This window comes from Platalea leucorodia (assembly GCF_965183815.1).
Source record: "Platalea leucorodia genome assembly, chromosome: 9".
Taxonomy (NCBI): Eukaryota; Metazoa; Chordata; class Aves; order Pelecaniformes; family Threskiornithidae; genus Platalea; species Platalea leucorodia.
Genome location: NC_138831.1, coordinates 2,212,569 through 2,233,071, shown reverse-complemented (window position 1 = coordinate 2,233,071; position 20,503 = coordinate 2,212,569). Strand labels below are relative to the sequence as shown.

At 59.2% G+C, this 20,503-nt stretch overlaps 1 protein-coding gene across 6 annotated transcripts in view; it reads right to left on the bottom strand.

The window, feature by feature from the left end:
- Nucleotides 1–20,503, bottom strand: part of NCKIPSD (NCK interacting protein with SH3 domain) — a 61,628-nt gene that overhangs the window by 40,224 nt on the left and 901 nt on the right. For 2 of the 6 annotated variants that reach the window (XM_082322744.1, XM_082322745.1), the window contains exon 1: nt 12,703–12,913. The exons of 1 other annotated variant lie outside the window; for it this stretch is intronic. In XM_082322744.1, coding sequence (XP_082178870.1) covers nt 12,703–12,873 — 171 coding nt within the window. In that variant the 5' untranslated portion in view covers nt 12,874–12,913. Of the gene's footprint in view, nt 1–9,320; nt 9,795–11,451; nt 11,514–12,702; nt 12,914–20,503 lie in introns of those variants that run through there. 3 more of the 6 variants (XM_082322746.1, XM_082322747.1, XM_082322748.1) reach the window with 3 other exon arrangements.

Genomic DNA, 20,503 nt, shown 5'->3' with positions numbered 1-20,503 from the left:
CAAATCCAGGGAGTCATCGCAATCAAGCTTTATTGGGACAACGATAAAGCTAATGCTAACTCATGCCCAAAAATAAACAAAGATACCACCGAGAGGTATAGCAGCGGCTTACAAGGGCTACATGCATGATCATAAAGACGGAGCACAAGCCAAAAAAGACCCCAGAACATGAGGAACTACAGACCCTGCAGCCTCCCGAGATGCTTTCTGACTGGCAGACAGCGGGAGCGGACAGCACACGATTTTTCTGTGCTGCAAAACTCAGACAGACTGACAGTTTCCATTGACCTACAAAAAGTACCTTGAGAATTGCAAGTTTAGCTATGTTTATCAGAGGAATGAGGCTAACTTGCTGTTATCTCCAGATTCAGTTCAAGAACAAATTCTGGGGTTTGTTTAGTGGGCTTTTTTACCTTAAAAAAAGATTAAAGGGTCCAACTAGATTTGCTGACATTTCACCTATCAGGCAGTAAGAGGTGAGCCATGGAAGAAAACCAATTCCTTAGTGTCCCACACTATCTGCAGGGAAAAAATAGCTTATTGCTCTAGCTGGAACTTATAATCCCCTCTCCTTTCGCAGCTTAGAGCAGCACAGGCTCCCCAGAAAACACCAAGAAATGGGAACAGGAGGGGACATTGTGCTACAGGCAGCAGAACAGCCGTAATCCTGTTTTCCTCACTTCCCGAAGCAGTGAACAAAAAAAAAACCAAAAACTGCATTTGTTGGACCGTTCACTTCGCACGCGCAAAACTTTCACCCAGCCCACGTGCCTCATTACAGTGCCGATTTCTTGCATCCACCTCTTCGCACGCCACGTTCACCTGTGTCAGCATCCACCTCGCGCAGCGGCGTCAGCGAGAGCGAATTGCTGTATTTCAGGAAATCTTCCAGCCCATCTCCAGCAGGACAAATCCCGTAGGAAAGGAGACGGCCGGGAGCCAGCTCACCTCCACCCGACCCAGCTGGTGGCCCCGCCATGGAGGAGGTCCGGAGCAGGACCCCTCCGCTGCACAAGGCCACCACGGGGCAGAGATGGTGGTGGAAGGTGCCTGACAGCAAGCAAGGGGCTAGGGCAGCTCTCAAGCTGTGTGGTTCGCACCACCCACGTGCATGCTGTCTCTCCCCCCTTGCCTTTTTTCCCCCACCTCTAAACTCCTCCAGGTCGAGGCTGATCACTCTTCGCCGCTCGTAACTCCCCACGGCCCAGCTATGAGAGGTTTGGGTGCTCCTCCGCATCTCAAGAGTCACACAAAACCAAACATTGCCAACAGCCGTTTTGTTGGGAGAACTTTTTCACTCAGCCCTTAATAGTCCATTAATAGTGTTTAAAAGCTTTTAAAGTGACCAGAGCTCGATATCATTTTGAGATCTTAAGCTTCTGAATGAGAGCTCAAGAATACAGCCAGTTCACGTGTGTTCACGCATGTGAAAGTCTCAGATGGCGGCCCATATCGCTGGTCAACGCTTCTGAGGGAGCCCGAGACCACAGACAAGATGATGCTTCCCAAAACTGGATGCTGGAGAGGTTTCTTTCCATCCCTGATGTAAAGAATTATACTGTACAGCCCCCTTGACAATCACTGCACAATTATTTCAATGCTGCTGCTATCTCTTGTCATCAAGCTAATGGAAGACAGACACACAAAAACAATTAAAAAAGCAAATTAAAGAGGATGCATTTTTCAGCTTAAGTCAATAAAGGTGATTCTGGGGCAGACAAAAACTTCATTACTTAGAATCCAGCACTTCAAGGGACGTTGGTTTTTTGATGTCAAATGGAAAACGTCTCCAGCTACAAACACTTTCATTTGGTCAGGCTCAGGGAAATCCCTAAGCTTCTGCATTAAGTAGGTAATGAATTTTTATGATCATCATTCTTTCTTGAGGTACAGGGTTTTCATGCAATTATTCTTTTTGCATACTGAAAAAGGTGGGCTTCCCTGATACTTGAGCTTCTCCCCGCATATTCCTCAGGGACATATTCCCAAACCTGGGCACAGAGGGAGAGGGACCGCGGACCTGCCTTCTGGTGTGCCACGCGGGCGCAACTGATGACCTGGGCATAGCACATTTGATGGTCAAACTGTGGTACCCTCTCCATCCCCCTGCAAACACACACCCTTTCCTCAGGAGGAGAGGGAAACGGTATCTTCAAGCAGCCTGGAAAACTACGGAATTCACCGAGTTTACCCAAAAAGGAACTGTCACCACATTAGACTGAGAGGCCATGGAGGTTCGCATTTGTCTGCTCACTGGGGAGCTTCAACTTGATCTCTTTAGGCAGCCATCTGGTTTTTACAGGAGCTACCACAGTTCTCTGCACAACCACTGCAGCACACAGACACCATGCTAGGCTCAACTGACAGCCCTCCACCGTGAAAACCTGTCCACCACCATCTCCATCTTCCACGTGCGAGCGGGTGAAAGTCACCTGCATGGTTCACCAGGGTTTTCTTCCCACCTCCAGAGGAGGAGGACGCAACTCGGATGCTGAGCCGTCGCTGGCAGGACGGGCAGAGGAGCTCGACGGCAGCGGAGCTGGAGCAGGCAGCAGGAACAGCGGGAGGTAACCCCACCGCAGGAGCAGCTGTGGATGTGTCACCCCACGCACAGACCCCATGAACGAGAATTTGAGACCTTTTCACCAAGACATCATCCCAGCTTCCAGGTGATCCCCTCCTCCTCGTGGGCAAGTGTCTGTTTTTGCAGCTCTTGCCTCATCTTCTCCCTCATCCCTTTGTTTTTATTCAATATAATAGAAGGTTTGGAGCTGGGGCCTGCCCTCGGGTTTCCATACTACAAGACACCGTCCCCACTTGTACTAGAAAAAAACCAAGAAATAATTAATAGCTATTACTTAGAAGAGACCTAATCTGAACCTCGAACCAATGATTTAGCAAGAAGCGATCCACAGCCTGGAATTATCTAGTGTGCATAATCCAACAGCTTGATTTTTTTTTTTTTTTTAAATTGAACCTCTTGAGTAGCTGAACAAACTAAAACATCAGCCTATGCTGGCATTTCCAGATCACAGGCATGAAAAGCGCCGTCTGCCAGACCGCCTTCGCGCACACCAGCCCAGCCTGAGGAGGAAAGGGGGGACGAAGCGGTGTAGGTGGGACCCCGTCAGCAGGACGGCACGGACAGACACCTATTCGAAGCACATCTCGCTAGCACAAGAGGCAGTCTGAGCCTGAGGAACGGGCTCGCCACGCTCACAGCTGGGTGACGCTGCCCCTTCAGCTGTACCAGACGGACAGGAGGAAGGACACGGGCTTCACAACTTGGTCATCAAGAAGTAAGCAGCTCCCGAGGAGGAAGGGAGTGACAACTTCGCCTAAACAGCTTCAACAGGCAAACAACCAGGAAAAACAAACCCGTGAACTTCCCACCTCATTCTAAAAAGCCCACACTGCCAAAATTTTACTTCCCTTCTTGCTTAAGCGTTATGTTAAAAGAGGACGAGGATTAGTACTTTGTTCCCTTGCAAGGGAAGCAAGCAGCTCTGCCAAGTGAGCTCTGCATCGCAGGGCGTGAGCACGGAGAGCTGAAGTGAAGCTAATGCTCCTCTCCTGCAGCAGCGGGCCTTGTCTTTGGGACCACTCTACTTCTCCCTGAGCGTCAGCAGAGCTTTGCCCAGAATTGTGCTCAACATCCCCGTGGCAAGAAAGCGATGGGGGGCGAAGGGGCATGGAGACAAACAGATGCAGTCATGAATCGTGTCCTCTGTTCCACTTCTCACATGACAAGCTTCACAACTTTTTTTTTTTCTTTTTTTTTTTTTCCTAAATCAAAGGTTTTGCTATGTGATAAAAATCAAGACAAATTAGGCTTGACAAGTAAAGGTCAAAACTTTGTGAGCCACCGGCCAGCAAAGCAAAGCGATGCTCCTCCAGAAGCAGGACCAGGACCCACCACAATTCCTGTTGCAACTCAAGACCAGAGGCAACGAGGGTGGCCAGGGTCCACAGAAAGAATTTCCAGTGGACCTAAACAGACTGTCATTTCAAATAAGACTTTTTCTGTAAATACAACAAGCATTCTGCAGCTCCAGATGCCAACTCGCGGAGAAAGCACCAACGGGGGTCCTCCCACAGGGCCGGCTCTCTGCCGCAGCGCAGGGACCAAACCAGTTCTTGCGCCCCATTAGCAGGAGCGCTCAGGAGCGGCCCCAGCAGCAAGCTCAGTTATTTCTCCTGGGCCTTGTGACACAGCTTTGTCACCTCCCCTCACCCGGCCAGCCCTGGAGATGGGACTTGTTCCCCGTCAGAGGTTAGCGTCCATCAGCGCAGCAGTCTGCAGGCACAGCCTCAACAAAGGCAGCAACAGCAAGCCCGAGCAGCAGCGCATCGCCAGCCCAGCCGGACCAGCACCTCTCCCCAGGGGCACTGCAGCAGCCTCCGCCACGTTTACACATCGCCCAGCACCGTCCGGCGCAGGCAGCCCTGCCCCGTCCTGCTCAGCAAGGCAGCAGGCAGCCATCAGAAAGAGATCCAACGTGACAAACCAGGGCAGGTCTGCAAGAGCCTGTGAACCAGGACCGATCTCCCAGTCCAACAGCAAACACTTCCAGCCCGCACACAAATGCGCCTCTTCAGCGAAATAAATTGAACCAACTGTTACTGCCACGGCCAAGAAGAAAGCCTCAATTTAAGGTCTGCTCTCTGGAACAAATGCAATGCACATGCATTTTAATTTAAAAATCTCTGCACACAGACCTCTATTAGAACCTGTGGCTTGTAAAATTTTGGCTATAGTATTGACCACGTAGGATGTCAGCATCTGTGAAGTCTAATTTTCTTGCTAGGGCTATCTAGGACTATCTAGTGCTATAGTTGCACACTAAGGCTGCTTGTACTTCCCCCCTTATAAACCCCGCCTGGAATTTATCCTTTTTCCAGCGCCCAGACTGACAGCTCATATGCTGAATACATAATCCTGGCTGGGAGTGACAAAGTTTAAATCCTTCATGAGGGAGCGAAGCTGGGATGCTCTTAAAAATTCTGTTTCTTTTTATGTACATCTGAGCTATACAAGTAAGGGAAGAAAAAGAGGAGGCTGCCTCTGTTCCAGAACCAGAGCTCTCCTAACAACGACCTCAACACACAGGTTCATCTGTTTTCCGTATTTCAGCCAGACCGATGTAAGTACCCATTTTACACCGGGGGATTTGACTTTCCCCACAGGCATTAATACGCCCCAGAACTTGCAAGGGATCTTCTCAGGGCAGCCAGTGACCATGATAGAGTTTGCTTTTGTCAAAGCCTTTCCTAGCATACAGCCTGCTCCGAGCACGGAGGTTACTCTTCTCTTGCAAGGAGAGTCCTTCACGTTGTTTTCCCATCATCACTAACACCAGCACATTTTTCTCCAAGGACAAGCAATATGAATTCCTTCTCCCTGCTCTTCAGTGTCTTGCTCCCGCTGTACTTCACACAGAGCAACAATCACAAAAAAAAAAAGAATTTCTATGGACTTTCTGGTTTATTGGTTTCAATAAAAATCTCTCCTCCAGTGTTTTTTTTTTTTTTTTTCCTACTAAGAGTTCATCTGATGGGATGCTGGAAATCCTGGAAGGAAACACAAGAGTGGGATGGTGAGAAGAGGTGCACAAACACGAGCACAGAGCAGGTGCAGCTCGGCGAGCCCAGAGACGTCCAACGTTGTGCTCGAAGACATCTGCCAATGCCCTCGGCTCAGAAAGAGCAGCCGAGGCTGCGCTGCTGCTGCCCTGCTCAAGGCGAGGACAGCAAGCCTGATCTTCTGAAGCCTCAGAAGACAGCGACGGCTGCAGGTGGGACACCTTGCAGCAGACCTGCTGTGTAGCACATCCACCAGCTTGACTCGATGCTAGCGCTGTTATTTTAGAGACATACCTACGCTGCCAGGCAGCCATCAACAGCTTTCCCATGGGCTGACGGCACTGTTGATCGGCTTAAGTTTGCATCCACTAAATTTCAACATTAGCGAGAAATTCAGCTCAGCCACAACCCTCCTGTGTGGCCTCTTGGCCGTATCCTGCCTTACAGGCAGGGGAGCAAGGTCTGGTGAAGAAAGCCACTTGCATGGAGTCCCAGAGCGAGCTGGTGGCAGATTGGAACAGAATCCAGATTCCCGTGTGTTAATTACAGCAGCACCTTGCTCAATAAACATGCACAACTCAGTCATTACTAGACTTTCTCTTGCAAATGGGGCGAGAGGAAGGGTGTCTGCGTTTGCTGTCCGCCAGGGTCAGCACCTCGCTAGCCATTTTGCATGGGTGCTCCTAGTCCAAAACTGGCAGTTCTTCCCTTTGCAACAAGACGTTGCTCATCTTCCAGATGTAAACCAGGGAAGGAAGTCTAGCCATCTTCTGATGAAAAGCATTCAAAAACCATACAGCAGGCAGCCCAAAAATCACAAATTTGGTCAGTAAAATTGCAGGATACCAGTACTGTGCCACACAGCGAAATGCTCACGGCAAGACCAGCACTAGAAAGCAGGGGTGCAAATGACCTGGCGGACACCGCAACCCCGCGGGGAAGCTGGAAACCAGACTGTGTCTATCAGCTCTGGGCAAGCGCCTCTCCAGAGGCCTAGAAGAAAATGGCACATTTCTTCTTTCCCGTCTGGCCCCTCACCTTGCCCTTCCTCCAAGGCAAACAGAGCCCCAGCCACATCGCTCAAGAGCGGACGTGGCCTCTCGGACATCTCCCTTGCTGACTTCTGACCAAGACAGCCTTCGTGTCGGTCACCCCCCAAGCAGGCTGAACGCTGCCAGCCCAAAGCAAACCCGCCGGGACCACCCAAGCGCCCACCAGTGCCACGCTCAGCCACTACGCAGCTGCAGCAGTAAGCACAGACCGCCAACAGCGGTCCTACACGGGTGTCCAGGTCACAGAGGCAAATTTTGTCTGATATCAAAAAGCCTAATTATTTTTAATCAGAGTAAAAGTGAGAAGAACATGTCTTCACAGCCAAGCAAAAATAGAGGCTAAAGATCATTAGCGTATTTCTACTTTAATCATTCTGAACTGTGAAAGATTGTGGAACTTCTGGCTAAAATTTCAAGTCTTTAGCTACAGTAATTAGAAACGGTTATAATTCCCCTGACTGTGTAATTTAGTCTCAAGAATAAAACTTCATCTCAAAGCATTAGCAGCTCTGACACGATAGCATCTCTGTTATTGCAACAGCCCAAAGAAAAATGCTTCATTCTTTCAGTTTCTTGTATGTGTCAAGAAACAGCCTCGGCTGCAAAGTGCTACCAGCTGCTTATTCTCCAAAATAAAACTTTATTTTTAGTCTAAGCGCTTATTCAGGAGCTGTGCGAGTATTGCGATTAGGCTCTTACGCCCATTGTAAGCTCCGTCAAATCTGCAGCAGTGACAAATAACGATGCGGGCGCTGGTGCAGGAGATGGTCTGTACGACAGTCTGCACGACTGTCACCTTCTGCTCAGGAGCAGCAAGAGGAACTCTGCCAGGGGTCAGGACAACTGCCTTTAAAGCTGGATTTTATGTAGATGGAGGGAGAAACTCTTATAGCAAAGCACAATTGCCAAAGCTCAGTTTCCAGCGACTGGGGATTTGCTATCAGAACATCTGATCGCTCGATTGACACCGTACAACCAACTCCCTGTTCCACAACCATCATCATCATCTCCACGCTAGCGTGAAAGGTCTGACAGTACCTGAGCTACCACAGCTCGCTGCTTCCCCAGCGATCCTACGCTGGCACCAGCCTCAACACGTGCTGCTCCATCACCAACCCAAGGCATGTGCTATCCTGGCAGAAAAGCAACCAGATGAGAAACAGAGAGTTTTCCAGCAAGCCGGTGAACTGAATGAATTGAGAGCAGGGCCAACAAGAGCAGAGGCAGCACGGGGGAAGGCTGGGCAGCGGGGCCGGGCGTAGGATGTGGGACCAGGCTCGAGGAGCGGCCGCGAGCTGTCAGACCCATGCTGCGAGCCTGGGACGACCCGGTCTGCGAGGAAAGCAGCTCCCGCGCTACCTCACTCTGCACAGCGCGCTCCAACCCTGAACCCGCGTCAGTGCTACAACACGAACCAGGACGAAGGGGTTTCCTGCAAACAGAGAGAGCTCAAAATTCACTCCTTTGCAGAAACCTCTCTTCTCTTTGTGGCTTGGGAGGTGAAACACCGTTCCTGCGCCTGCCCGGCCGGGACTACCTGTACTCTGCCGCTGTGCACTTGCTCATGCTGCAGGAGAATTTTAAGTTGTTGCTAGGCTGCACAAAGCAGTCACTTATTTTTATCACATGCCTGTTTATTCTTGTAGAAAAAGATACAGCAAATAGCAATCCAAGGCATCCTCCAAATGCTTGTTACACTCTCGGCTGGGTCCATTTTCTCACCAGAGGTTCCAAAGCTTCTTGGCCACCAGCATAAGCACCTTCACACCCAGACAGCCCCCTTCTCGCTCCTCCAGAGGTACCACATGAAAGTGTGACTGACCAGAGAAGGCCCCAGCTGAGCAGAGAATCTAAACGCACACTGCAAACAATTTTTCAGTTATTCCAAATATATATCAAGTAATTTTGAATAGGCTCTTAACAGTAATTTCAAAGCTCTTTCCTAACAGCTTAATACAGCTGAGCAGCTGATCTGCAGCAGCCAGCATGCTAAACCATTCCCACTTCACCAGGAAACATCCCCCTGCAACTTAGCACTTATTTTTGCACCCCTGACATTTACCAATGCAGCATTTTACAGCTGCCATTCCCCTCCTCGGTGTGGAATATTAACACTTCCATTGATGGGGAATACAGCCCAGGTCAGACGAGGGCCGAAGCAGGCTGCTGCTCCCGTACGTGGGTCCCACGGCCAGCAGCCGACCGCTGGGGCCAGCCCCTGCCCTGCTCCCTGCCCTGCCGGGAGCAGGGCAATAAGCCTTCCTAGCAGGCCAAGCGTCACCCGTAGTTTGGCATCCTCAAGGACAGCAGCTCGCTTCGCACTCCTTGTGCTGCTGTGGTGCAGCCTGAAGCCTTCAGCCAAACCTGGAATGACTCCAGACTCCTGTTCGGAAATTACACGTCCCCTCATAACGATAGCAACACAGGGGCTATTTAACCCAAAGGAAGGACCCTTATTACTTGCTAGCCTCAGCATTTGTCCCTTCCTGACACCGAGTGAACCTCCTGCTCCTAAGGAAGCTTTCTAAATTGAATCTTCTGCTGCTCCATATAAAGCTTTGAAAGGCCTGCCTTCTGCAGCGACTGGCTCCAGAGCACACCCTAAGCTCCGATTTAACCTCCACATTTTTCTGCCACTCGTACATTGCTTAAGCATCAGCACACAGTCGGAGATAAAAGACCAACCTCGTGCCGACGGGCACCCTTCCATTCAATCAGAAGCCACGGCACTCATGCCGACAGCTTCGCTGCAGCAGCATTTGCCCGGCATTAGATATTAGCATGTCTCTTGCTCCGTCAGTAGCTGGAGGCAATTATCCTATGTGCTGTCACCGGCCGGCGCAGCGCTGGGTACGCGTTTTCACTTGTCTCAGCACCTGTCAGCCCCCGAGTTCGTTACAGCTTCGCTCGCTACCGCCGTGCCCGCCAGCGTCGCCGGTCGCGATCTCCACCGTGGGTGTGCAGAGCCGGGGTTCGACTGCGTGCGAGGCCGGTGTTTCAGCAAACAGCTCGCTCTGCTTGCGGTTCGCAAGCTGCCCCCGTTCAGCAGCACGTGGTCCGATCCTTCCCTCTCGCTGCTCGATGGCTTCAGTATCCATCCCCAGAATGGCACTCGACTTGAAATGACTCTTAATAACCCACAACAGAGCTAAAAGGGAACTACAGAAGAGTAAAGCCAGCAGGAATATCAGCTGAAGTTGGGCATTTCTAATTGACCCAAATTAACTTCACATCATCTGCACCTTCTGGTGCCCTGGCTTGTTTCTTAGAGGCATTATTAAGAAGGATCTGTTGGTTGGGTTTTTTTTTTCCCCCCTACAACTAACCCTCTTTTAATAGCAACACTGAGCCACAAGGATTTCAGTACAAAATTTTGCTGCATTTGCGACAAAGACATCAGCCAAGAATAAGCTTTAAATAATAAATGGGAATTATTTTTTCCACTAGAGAAGCCAAGGCATGAATTTCCCGTACCTGCGAAAGCTAAGCAAAAAAAAATATAAAAGAAAATCAAGAGGAGCTCGGAAGAAAGCTAATGCTCCTAACAGCGGACGGCAGCAGCAACGGCAGCCCCAGCCTCTCCTGTGAGCATCCTCCCCGCCGCCTGCTGCAAGGGGCTTTCGGGAGATTTGCTGCTGTTGGCTGCGACTGCTGTGCAACCCGTTGCTCACCTGGAACCTGACTGCACTGCTAACGAAGCCCAAGGCTTACTTTTACAATGGTGACTCCTGTTGGCCACTCTCTCTCCCTGCTAAGCGCGCTAACACTCATCATTAGCTGTGTTTTTTCCCCTGTTGTGATTGGGGCAGCATTAATTGTCTCCCAGATCACTGTCACTAATGAGTCTCAGTGCCCTTATGAAACCGAAATTGGGTGACAAATTGTTTGTACTCTCATCCCAGACATTCAGCAAACAGTCTCAAGCAAGCCTTCAGCGAGCAGATGCCTTCTCCCACGAATAAAAGCAGGTTTTGACTTCCAATCAGCTCTTCGGAGCTGGCAGGATGCAACAGCAGAACAAAAGTCACAGACGCAGAGCATTACTGCAACTGCAGAGCAGCAAATTAGATCCTGCTGCCTTGTGCATCATCGGGCAAGTTCTGCTGCCAGAAACTTAATGGCCAAAAAAAGATGAGCAGATGCAGGGAAGGGTCTTCTGCTTCCTGCTACCAGGTCTAAGGGCATTTGGGAAAGTTGCATCTGAACTAGAGGAGGGCGCTCACAAAGTCACCAGCAACACTGCTTTAATATTATTGCATTGCTAATGGACGGTCGGGAGCCAGCCTGGCAGGCTGCAAGCTATCTTAAGGCCGTAGCAAAAAATACCGTGAGAAATGAACGTAAAGCCAGCAAAGAAATGCTTTTACTGGAAGATTTTGAAACTGGTATGAGCGAGGTGGAGAGATGCAGGAAGGCTGCTCTAGAAAGCAGCCTGGGAGAAGGCTCCCGCACCCATGGCAGCGAGAAGACGTCATGCCACACAAGCAAATGAAGCAGGGGACTGCAGAGAGGAAACTCTTGAGCAGCAGCCTGGAGCTATGCCACCGTGGGGTTTTAAAATCTAGTAGTTTAATAAGGTCTTTGCTCTGCAACTAAATAGCTCCTGTAAATAGCTTAAGGGCTTATTGGTAGGCAAGATGTCCCCTCCTGTCAGGCCATTCTGCCCGGCTGCAGAAGGGCCCCAGCCTTGCAGGGAGGCCGGCTCCTGAACCAAGCAGCCGGCGGGGAGACCCGGCGCTGCCCTAAGAGGCGTACAGGCTCCCCCGGTAACGCTCGTCTCGCTGGAGCGTTCTGCAAAGCACGCACCCACACTTACTTGCAGGCTGAGTTACTGCTAATCAGAAATTCAATGGCATCTGAAGGAGCGTCAGCAGCACGCTGAAATAAAGGGGTTTGTCACCATTTTCAGCCAGACATTAAAAGGCCCGTTTGTAACGTTCACGTGCATCTGTGTGCAGCTACCCATTCACCGATGCAAAGAGTTTTCAGCATGCGGTTCCCACAGCTATGCCCTCAGGCCCAGGAGGATAAAACCGACGTGAATTAGCCTTATGAGAGGCCTGTTTTCATTTCAGAAGCCTCCACTAAACAGCCCCCCGCACCGTACAAGCCACGAGCAGCCTCTCTCCCACGACGCCTGCGTGGGCACAGGGCTCACACCCGCGGCTGCGGGGGCCGAACGGTGCCCTCCCTCCTCTGCCCCCCGTTAGGGCCGCAGCGGCCCCCTCGGACTTTCTGTCATGACCAGCATCGCCGGCTCGGCTGTCGTTACCGCCAGCGCGGGTCGTTACCGGCCCCCAGGACGGTACGGGTCTGCTGTCGGTGTCACGGTGTGTCGGTGGCAGGAGGAGGACGAGCACCCCTCGCCGCCCTCACGGTGCTGGGGTGCTGCGCGGGCAGAGACCCCCGCGGCGGAACAGCCAGCGCGGAGACGGCCACCCCAGCGCTGCCCGCCGACGCCAACCGGGGCTGCCGGTCGGCGGACTCCCGGGCTACCGAGCCACCCACCCCGTGAGCCCCTCACCGCCTCCCCGGGCCACCACCGAGCCCTTTTTCTGTCTCACTCCCGCACTCCTGCGGCAGCCCCGCACCTGCGAGCGGGAGCCCGGCAGGCCCTCGCCCAGCCCCTCTCTCCGGCTGGGGCTGCCGAGCTGTCGCTTTGCCCCCGCCCCGCGGAGCCGGTGCTCCCCGCACCTCGCCCTCCAAACACGGCCCCCACAGAAGAGGGCTCCGTCCCGAACGGCGCCCGCGCGCCCCAGCAGCGGGTAACCGCGTCCCCAAGGACCGCGCTCCCCGCTCCTCCCGGCCAGCGGCCCCCGAAGCGCCGGGGCAGGGGCCGCCGGCAGCCACGGCAGCCCCCGGGCCCCGCTGCTGCCCCGCCGCTCGCCCCGGCGCACACCCGGGCCGCGGCCGGCCTTCAGCAGCAAAGCCCCGCTGCCCGCCCGTGAGGGGGCGGCGCGGAGAGGTGCCCGGGCCCCCAGCCCTGCACAGCCCGGCCAGCCCGCACCCTCCCGGGCCCAGCCCCCGCCGCCCGCCCGCCGGCCCGGCCCGGCCCGGCCCGGCCCACCTGCAGCCGCTGGAGGTAGGAGGCCGGCGCGTAGCCCGTCTCGCCGGAGCCGGCGCGGGTGACGAGCCACCAGTGCTGGTTGCTGCGCTCCAGCAGCAGGAACGTCTCCCCGGCGGCGAAGGGCAGGGAGTTGGGCTCGGCCGAGCGGAAGCTGTACAGGGCCCGGTACATGGCGGCGGCGGCGGTACCGGTACCTGCGACCGCCGCGGCCCGGCCCGGCCCGCCACGCCCCGCCCCGCCGCGGGACGTCACCGCCCCGCCCCGCCCCGCCCCGTACCGCCCCCTGGCGGCGCGGCGGCGCCGCGCCCGCCGCCTCCGGCCGTCCCGGCTGCGCGGCCCCGCCCCGCCGCCCGCTGCGCCCCGCCCCCCGCCCCGGCGGCCGCGCGGCAGGGGGCAGCAGCGGCTCGCGCAGCGCCCCGCCCCGCCCGGAGCCCCCGCCCCGGGGGTCCCCGCCCGGGGGGTCCCAGCCCGGAGGGTCCCCGCCCGGGGGGTCCCCGCCCCGGGGGGTCCCAGCCCCGCGGGTCCCAGCCCCGCAGGTCCCAGCCCCGGAGCCCCCGCCCCGGGGGTCCCCGCCCCGGGGTCCCAGCCCGGGGATCCCAGCCCGGGGGGTCCCAGCCCGGGGTCCCCGCCCCGGCCCCGCGCTCGGCTGCCGGCGCACGGGGGGCTTCGCCCCGGGAGGGCCCCTCCGCCCCCTGCGCACCGGGCGCGGTGCCCTGGCGAGCGGCCCGTGGGGACGCGGGGCACCGGCCGCCGGGCCAGCCGCCCTCCGAGGGGACGCGGCCCCCCGCACCCCCGCGCCTTGTTGCCCTTTGGGCCACCGCCCCAGGCAGCCCAAGCCCCTGCTCCCCCCCGAGGCCCCCTGCCCCGGCCGGGCCCGAGCCCTGCCGCTGCCCCGGGAGGCGGGGGGCAGCCCCGCAGCCCTTGGCCCCCTCCCTCCGCCCCAGCCCGGGCTGCCCGAGGGGCAGGAGGGGTTTTCACAGCACCGAGGGCCCGGCACGGGGCCGTGGCAGCGAGGCAGGGGGCTCGGGCTGTGGCATCCCAGCGGGACGGCTACGCATGCTCCTGCAGCCGAGCCCACCACAGAGATGCCCCGCTCCGGTCCTGCCCTCCCCTGCATCCCGCTGGGATGCGGGGATGAAGGGATGCAGAGGTGGAACCGGTCCCCAGACCGCCCCCCATCCCAGCGACGGGGGAGTTTCATTCATCCAGAAACCACCAACAACCAAATCCGGCCGGTGGCTGTACAAGAAAAGCCAGGCTGGCGGCTGCCACGGCCCCCTGCCCGCTCCCAGCGCAGCCCCCCGGCCCCCAGTTCTCCCAGCACTGCCGGTGAGGTAACTCAGGCTGAGCCTGGTTACGGCGGTGAGGATGGAGGATGGACCAGGAGCGAGCGGCTGCCTAGGCTGCCCTGCTGCCGGCGGCGTACCGGGAATCGCCGCGGTGAGCTGAGGCCGGGCACGTTCAGGCTGGAAAGGTGACGGGGCGCTTTGAGTGGGAGCTGTGAGACGCAGCTGGGGCCGGATCCCTCAGGAGCCTTTCGGGGCCTGGGCTTCGCGCCTGGACGTGGTCCTTTCCAGGCGCCCGGTGGGGGCACGGCGTGATGGTGGGCAGGGAGCGAGCAGCCGGGGAGCAGCGCTGCGGGGGCAAACCTTCCCACCTGGGGGGCTGTTACTCCTGGTATTACCCGGATCCTGCAGACCAGGATCCCCACCGCCTGCCCGTCCCCTGCCGCAGCACCGCAGCCCGTCCCGGCTCCGGCCGCGGTGTTCGCCCTGCCTCGGGCTCCGCTCGCAGCCACGTCCCCGCTCCAGGTGAGCCCTGGCCGCTCCCTGGCGTGAGCCCAGCTCCTGTTTGCGCTGGGATAACGGCGCTGTATTTCCATGAAGTCAGCAGCACAGGCTGTGCCGGGAGGCGAAGGCAGCCGAGGGGGATGAAGGCACCTACCTCCCACAGGCACGGCGGTGGCACCCCGGCCTCTCCCTCTGCTCGGCACAGCCTGCTGGCTCGGCCGGCCGGCGGCCACGAAGGGGCCTGGCTTTCCTCTGCAAGGGCTCCTGCAAACCCTCCTGCACCCGGGTGCCGTGCACCGGCGGCAAAGAGCCTCCGAGGGCATTGGGAGCCCAGGACGGATTCCTGCGCCTGAGGAACTGGCTCCGAATTGCGAGCACTGGGTGATTTATCTTGGACAGGGAGGGGCAACGAGCAAGGATCCCGCTGCGTCATTTGTGGGTGACTTTGAAAGCCGAACTTGAGACCTGAGATAATAACGCTTGCATCCGTTGCCCTCAGAGCCGTGGGGACCGGGATCACCGCAAGCGCTTGGCGGGCTCGGCGCACGCACGGCAGCCTCTGCCGCGGCACCGGCAGCCCCCGCGCGCCCGCTTTCCGCCGGGGCCGCGGAGGGGAAGCGTTGCACAACAGCACTCATATGATTGAAACACAAACTTGCCAGCTCCGTGTACACTTATACAATTCTGCACCGCCTGGTTGTCAACACATTGCAAAACAGCAGCGGGATCAATCGTTCTACTTTTAGGTATACAAATATTACCGTACTCTTGCCAGCCCTCTCTGGGCAAAAAGTCATACGGGGTGGGAGGTGCTGCAGGCCCGTGGCTCCGGGGACGGCACTGCCAGCGTGTCCCACAGGGACTGGGGGTGTCTGGGAGCGGGATGGGGGGGCACCGGGATGTGTCTTGGGCATGCCCCTGTTTCCCAATGTTCTGGCAGCTCTCCCTGCTGGAAAACTTGATTAAAAGGCTGTAGATGGGACCCCCCCGCCAGCATTGGCCCTGGCCACCCTGCTGAGGGGAGCAGGGCCACCCGGGGAGGGGATGGCACCCTGCCTGCGCTGCAGGCAGAAGGGGCGGCCCTGCCTGGCTCCTGCGATCTCAGGGCACAAGGGGCAGGGTGGGATGGCCCCAGCCCCTCCGCCGCAGCGCCACGTGCCCTCGCCTGCTCCAGGGATGCTGCCAGCAGCTCCCGCGGCTCTGCTGGGAGCTGGTCCGGCCGCCTCCTCTCGGGAAGGGGGTTTGCAGGTGGAAGAGCTGCCAGGGCAGCCGTGGACCAGAGGCACCTCTGCAGCGGAGCAGGAGGGCGAGCTGTGCGAGGCTGGGGGCTGCGCTCTGCCCGCTGGCCCAAGGGTTGGGCGGCTGTGCCAGGGCGGCTGGCGCTCAGGACGCATGCACGTCCCTGCTCCCGAGCAAGATGCGGAGCTGGGCACACGCGCGGGAGGCAGGGACGGGTTTGGGCAGCTCTGCGCCCCGCGCCACGCGCCCAGCCCTGAGCCAGCTGCGGCGGCTGGGCGTGCAGCCCCGTACCCAGCCGGCGCAGCGCCCGCCCTGCCATCGCTTACGGGGGATCTCACCCCTACAGATCCCTCTGCTCCCTTACGCGAGAAGCCCCAAAAGCGGCACTGCCTGCCAGCAGCTCTGCCAGGCAGGAGCAAACCTCGCTGCCGCCTCTCGCCGGGACACAGCGCCCTGTGCCGAGCCCAAAAACCCCAGCGAGGGGCTGCCCTGGCAGCGGCCGCTCCCCCGCAGAGCCCGAAGCACGACGGAGCCAAAGCCGTCGGGGCGGTGGGTGGCTCTGGGACGCGCGGGGTCGGGGCGTCCGCAGGGCTCCTTGCGCAACCCGCTGCACAAAGCCCGAAGCGGGGCTGGCGGGGGCCCAGGCCCCTGCTGCGGCCGGGAGGAAGGAGCGGCCGGCCGCTGCCAACAGCCGCCCTTCCTGGAAACGAAGAAGACAGAAGGTCAGGCGAGTTGAGGCATGGCGGCGGGGGGACCGAGGGGATGCTGCGGGAAGGATCAAGGCGCTGCAGGTTGCAAGGGGAGCAACACGCAGCCCGGCCTGCGCTGCAGCTCCGCTCCGGGAGAACAAGCTCTTTGCCTTCGCGCAGCGGTGCCCTGTTCTTCGCTAGGCTCTCCGCTCCCAGCCCGACCTGGCGAGCCCCTCGCCGGCCCGTGTGCTCTGCCTGCTGGCACGGCCGGCAGCCGCAGGACGGCCCCTGCCCGGCTCTCCCCTGCCGAGGCAGCTCTGCAGGCTGCAAAGCTGCGTTGTGGGAATGGCCGTTTCAGGGGAATACTGCTTTTTCTGCCATCAGCGCAGCAGCCAAGCGCCTCCCCTGCGGTGTAAAACCCGGGTGCAGGCAGAAGGCGTTTGCATGGTGAGAGAAGGGGGGGTTCCCCGGGGTAAAGTGCCCGGTAGCGAGAGCGCAGGGTGCAGCACCGCGCTCCCCACACCATCCTTCCCGCCACGCAGCTGCCAGGGCGAAGGAGACAGGCTGCGGGTTCCTGCCTCTGACCAAGCCAGCGCTGCGCTGCCCAGCATCACCCTGCTCGCATCCTTTCCCCGTTGCACATGTGCAGGCCGGGGAAGAGCTGCGAAGCGAGGGGTTGGCTGGGGTGCGGTGGCAGACCCCGGCCCCGCGGGCTGGAGGAGCTCCCCTGCTCCCCTTTCAAAGCGAGATTGAAAAGACCCTGTGGGGCCAGCGCAGCCCGCCACGGCTCAGCCGCTGGGGACATTGCTGTGGTGCGAACCCAGGGAAGAAAAGAGGACAGCACCCGTGGCCCCATCCGGAGCCGGCAGCCCAGCGTGGCGGACGCCAGTCTGCGTGAGGCTGCCTCCCGGCATCGCCCTTTGCACCCACGCTGCCCACGGGGCGGGGGGCCAGGGACAGCGTCCCTGCTCGCACCCCTCCCCTGAGGGAGAGCCCTGGGCAGGGGGTGGGCGCAGCAGGCGAGGGGAGCCGGGACGGGGTCCCCGCTGGAGGAGCGGGGTGCTCGGCGCGGCGGGGGCTGGCACCGGGCACCCCGCTGGCGTTTGCTCTGCGCTCACGCAGGCGGCCGAGCCCCGGGCTGCGAGTGAGCGAAGGCTGCGAGCGAGCAAAGGCCGGGCGAGAGGCGGCTGCGGAGGCCCCTCAGCCAACCCTCATTTCCATACAATTCAGGGAAGGCGGCTTCGCCCCCGGCGGCTCCCAGCCGGGGACACAAACTGTTCCCGCTCCCCCCTGCTCTGCCCTGCGTGGCTGCAGGCTGGGGCACCGCTGCAGCTGGCCAAGCGGCAGCATGGGGCCCTCGGCGCCCTGCACCAGGGATGGACAGACGGACGCTCGCCCCCAGCCCCGCTATGGCATCGCTGTAGAAATGGCTTAAAACCAGTTTTATTAGTGCCCAGTTACACAAACTTGAACCCCCCACCCTTAGAAACAGCGGAGGCAGAGCTGCTCAGCCACACGCAGCGCCTGCCATCCCCGGGGCAGTGGGTGCCACGGAGCCGTGAGGGCCCAGGGTGCCCCTTTCCCCCACGCACTGGGTGTCACCGTGTCCCCAGCAAGGCTCGGGGCAGCGGGACGTCCCCTGCGCCTCGGTGGGGCCCGAGCGCTTTGCAGCCCCCGGGCCGCGGGGTGAGCGGAGCACCGCTCTCCCTTGGGCAGGGGTCACAGCCATGTCGTGCCGCTGCCCTGCGGGGATGCCGCTGCCTGGCCACGAGGAAATATTTTGCTCTTGCTCCACAAAAGCCATTTGTGCGTCCCTCCCTGCTGGCGGGGACCCAGCCCAGGGGAAGAAATCCAGCAGCTATTCAAGAGGCAGCAGCCAAGGATGGGGATGGTGCGGGGACGGAGGTGTCCTCTCCTCCAGGGGGACCATGGGCTGTCCCTTGCCTCTTCTTGCTCTGCCCAGCCCCAATGCCGGGGCGGCCACCTCCCAAAACACCCTGGCCACTGGGGCAAGCCAGTGGGCTCCTTCCCCGCTGCCAGCCCCAACACCACGCATGGGGCCAGCGCTGGCAGGACCTCCGCTCGCCTCCCCGCGGACACCCGCTCGGCCCCCGCCCCGCTCCCCAGCGCCCTGCCATCAAAGCAGAGCTCAATTCACCGGAGAAACCGGCGCCGGCCACAGGAATGCGTTTCATCTCCAGCCAGCTGACCCGTGGCGATTCCCGGCAGCCGCCCCAGTTTTGGGCTAGAAATGACCTATTTACATAAGGCGAGCTCCCTGCGAGCCCCGGGCCGGCGCAGCATCGCAAGGGAGGCTGTGGAGAAGCAGGGCTGGGGGTGCCCGGGCCCAGCCGGGTTGGACCACGCGCTGCCGCTCCCCCAGTCCCTGCAAAGCCCCCGGCGCAGGGTCAGGCCCAGCACGCTGCAGCCGTGCCGGGCGATGGCCGTGCCGGGGCCAGGCTGGCGGGAAAAGGTGGCTCCTCTCCGAGCATCAGGAAGCAGCAGGCGGGGAGGAGACCAGACACAGGGGAGCCGTGCGGAAGGGAAGACGTGCGCTCAGCATCCTCCTGCGCGGGGCAGAGGCTGCAGCGACCCCAGAGCGGGGTGACCCTGCCGGGGAGCGGGGTGTCCTGGCTCCCTGTCGCCCGCCTGGCTGCAGGGCTGCCCCTCGGAGGCGCCTCTGCCCAGTGCTCCCCAGGGCGGACTGGGGAGAGCCAGCCCCTTCCCAGTGCTCCTGCCGGCACAGCCAGCGCCAACGGGGAGCTCGCTGCCCAGGGAGGAACAGAGCCGTGCTCAGGGCACGCGCAGCGAGGGCAGGATTCGGCCCCAGAGGGGAAAGCGCTTTCCGCAGGGGCAGAAGCGCCGGTTCCCGTGGCACGCACGCCCCAGAGCTTGCTGGAAGTTTTCTCCCCAGTACCTGCTGCTGCCGCGGCGGCATCGCCACCGCCCCGCTGCCAGCCGGGCCGTCTCCAGAGCATCTGCCTCCGAGGTCAGCCTGGTGCCGCCTGCCAGCAGCGGCCCCGCGCCGGCGGAGCCAAACCGGGGACAGAAAAGCCCTCCAGTCTCTTCCCCAGCCCGGCTGCTGCTCTCCCATTATCCGGTCGCTCCGTCCTTCGCCATGCCGAGAGGCAGGGAGCCTCCGTCCCCCCGCGACTTAGACACCCCCGAGACCCGCTCCTCCCAGTCCTGCTGCCCAAGGAGCCCAGGCGCAGGGGTGATGGGCGCCCGGGGAGCCCCGCTCCCACCCCGGCGCGTCCCAAGCTGGCAGTTATGCAATTGCCTTTCCACAAACACAAGGAATTGCTCGGAGGGATTTGTGCAGAACAGCATGGAAGGAAAACAAACCTGCTCTTGAACTTGGCAAGATAATATGTCATTTGACTTGCCATCTGGGTGGCCCCCTCCTTAACCCTTGAGGACGCAGTCTGGGCCAGGATGCCGCGGTTTAATCAACATGGAGGCGAGGGAGATTTTTTTTTCTCCTGACATTTTGCTCTTGCAGCTTTTAAAGGAACTAATAAAACAGGCCAGCTCTGTCCCCGCGCCCCCTCCCACCGCTGCAGGCCCGGGAAGCTCCCAACCACCTTCCTGCGGCTTCGCAGCCCCCGCTAATCCCGGGACAACAGCGGCAAAGGGATTTCAGCAGCGCAGGCCAGGGCCAGGTCCGTCCCCCGGCCTCCCTGCAGCCTCTGCCCGGGGCGTTATCATTCCATACGCACGCCCAGCCGCTCCGGGCGCTGGCACCGTGCTGGCCTAAGGCCAGGTCTAGACCCGAGCTTGCGGCGCTGCTGGGCAGGCAGCTCCCTGCCTGCACCCAGGGCCCTGCCCGCAGGCAGCAAAACAAAGGGGACTTGTTCTGGAGGCAGCTTGCATCAGAGCAAATGCGATTGTTCTCATCGGATTTTATGAATTCCCTCCAGAGTTCCTACGTAACACGAGTACATTCGAGGACTTTATCCCTGCTAATTTCAGCCTACAAAGTCAAGCCCTGTATCAGACGAATCTGCACAGGCAGGCTTATCTACATGCAGCACCAGGGCAAGGCGGCCCTGGGGCCGGCCAAGAGCCTCGTCGCGAGCGCGT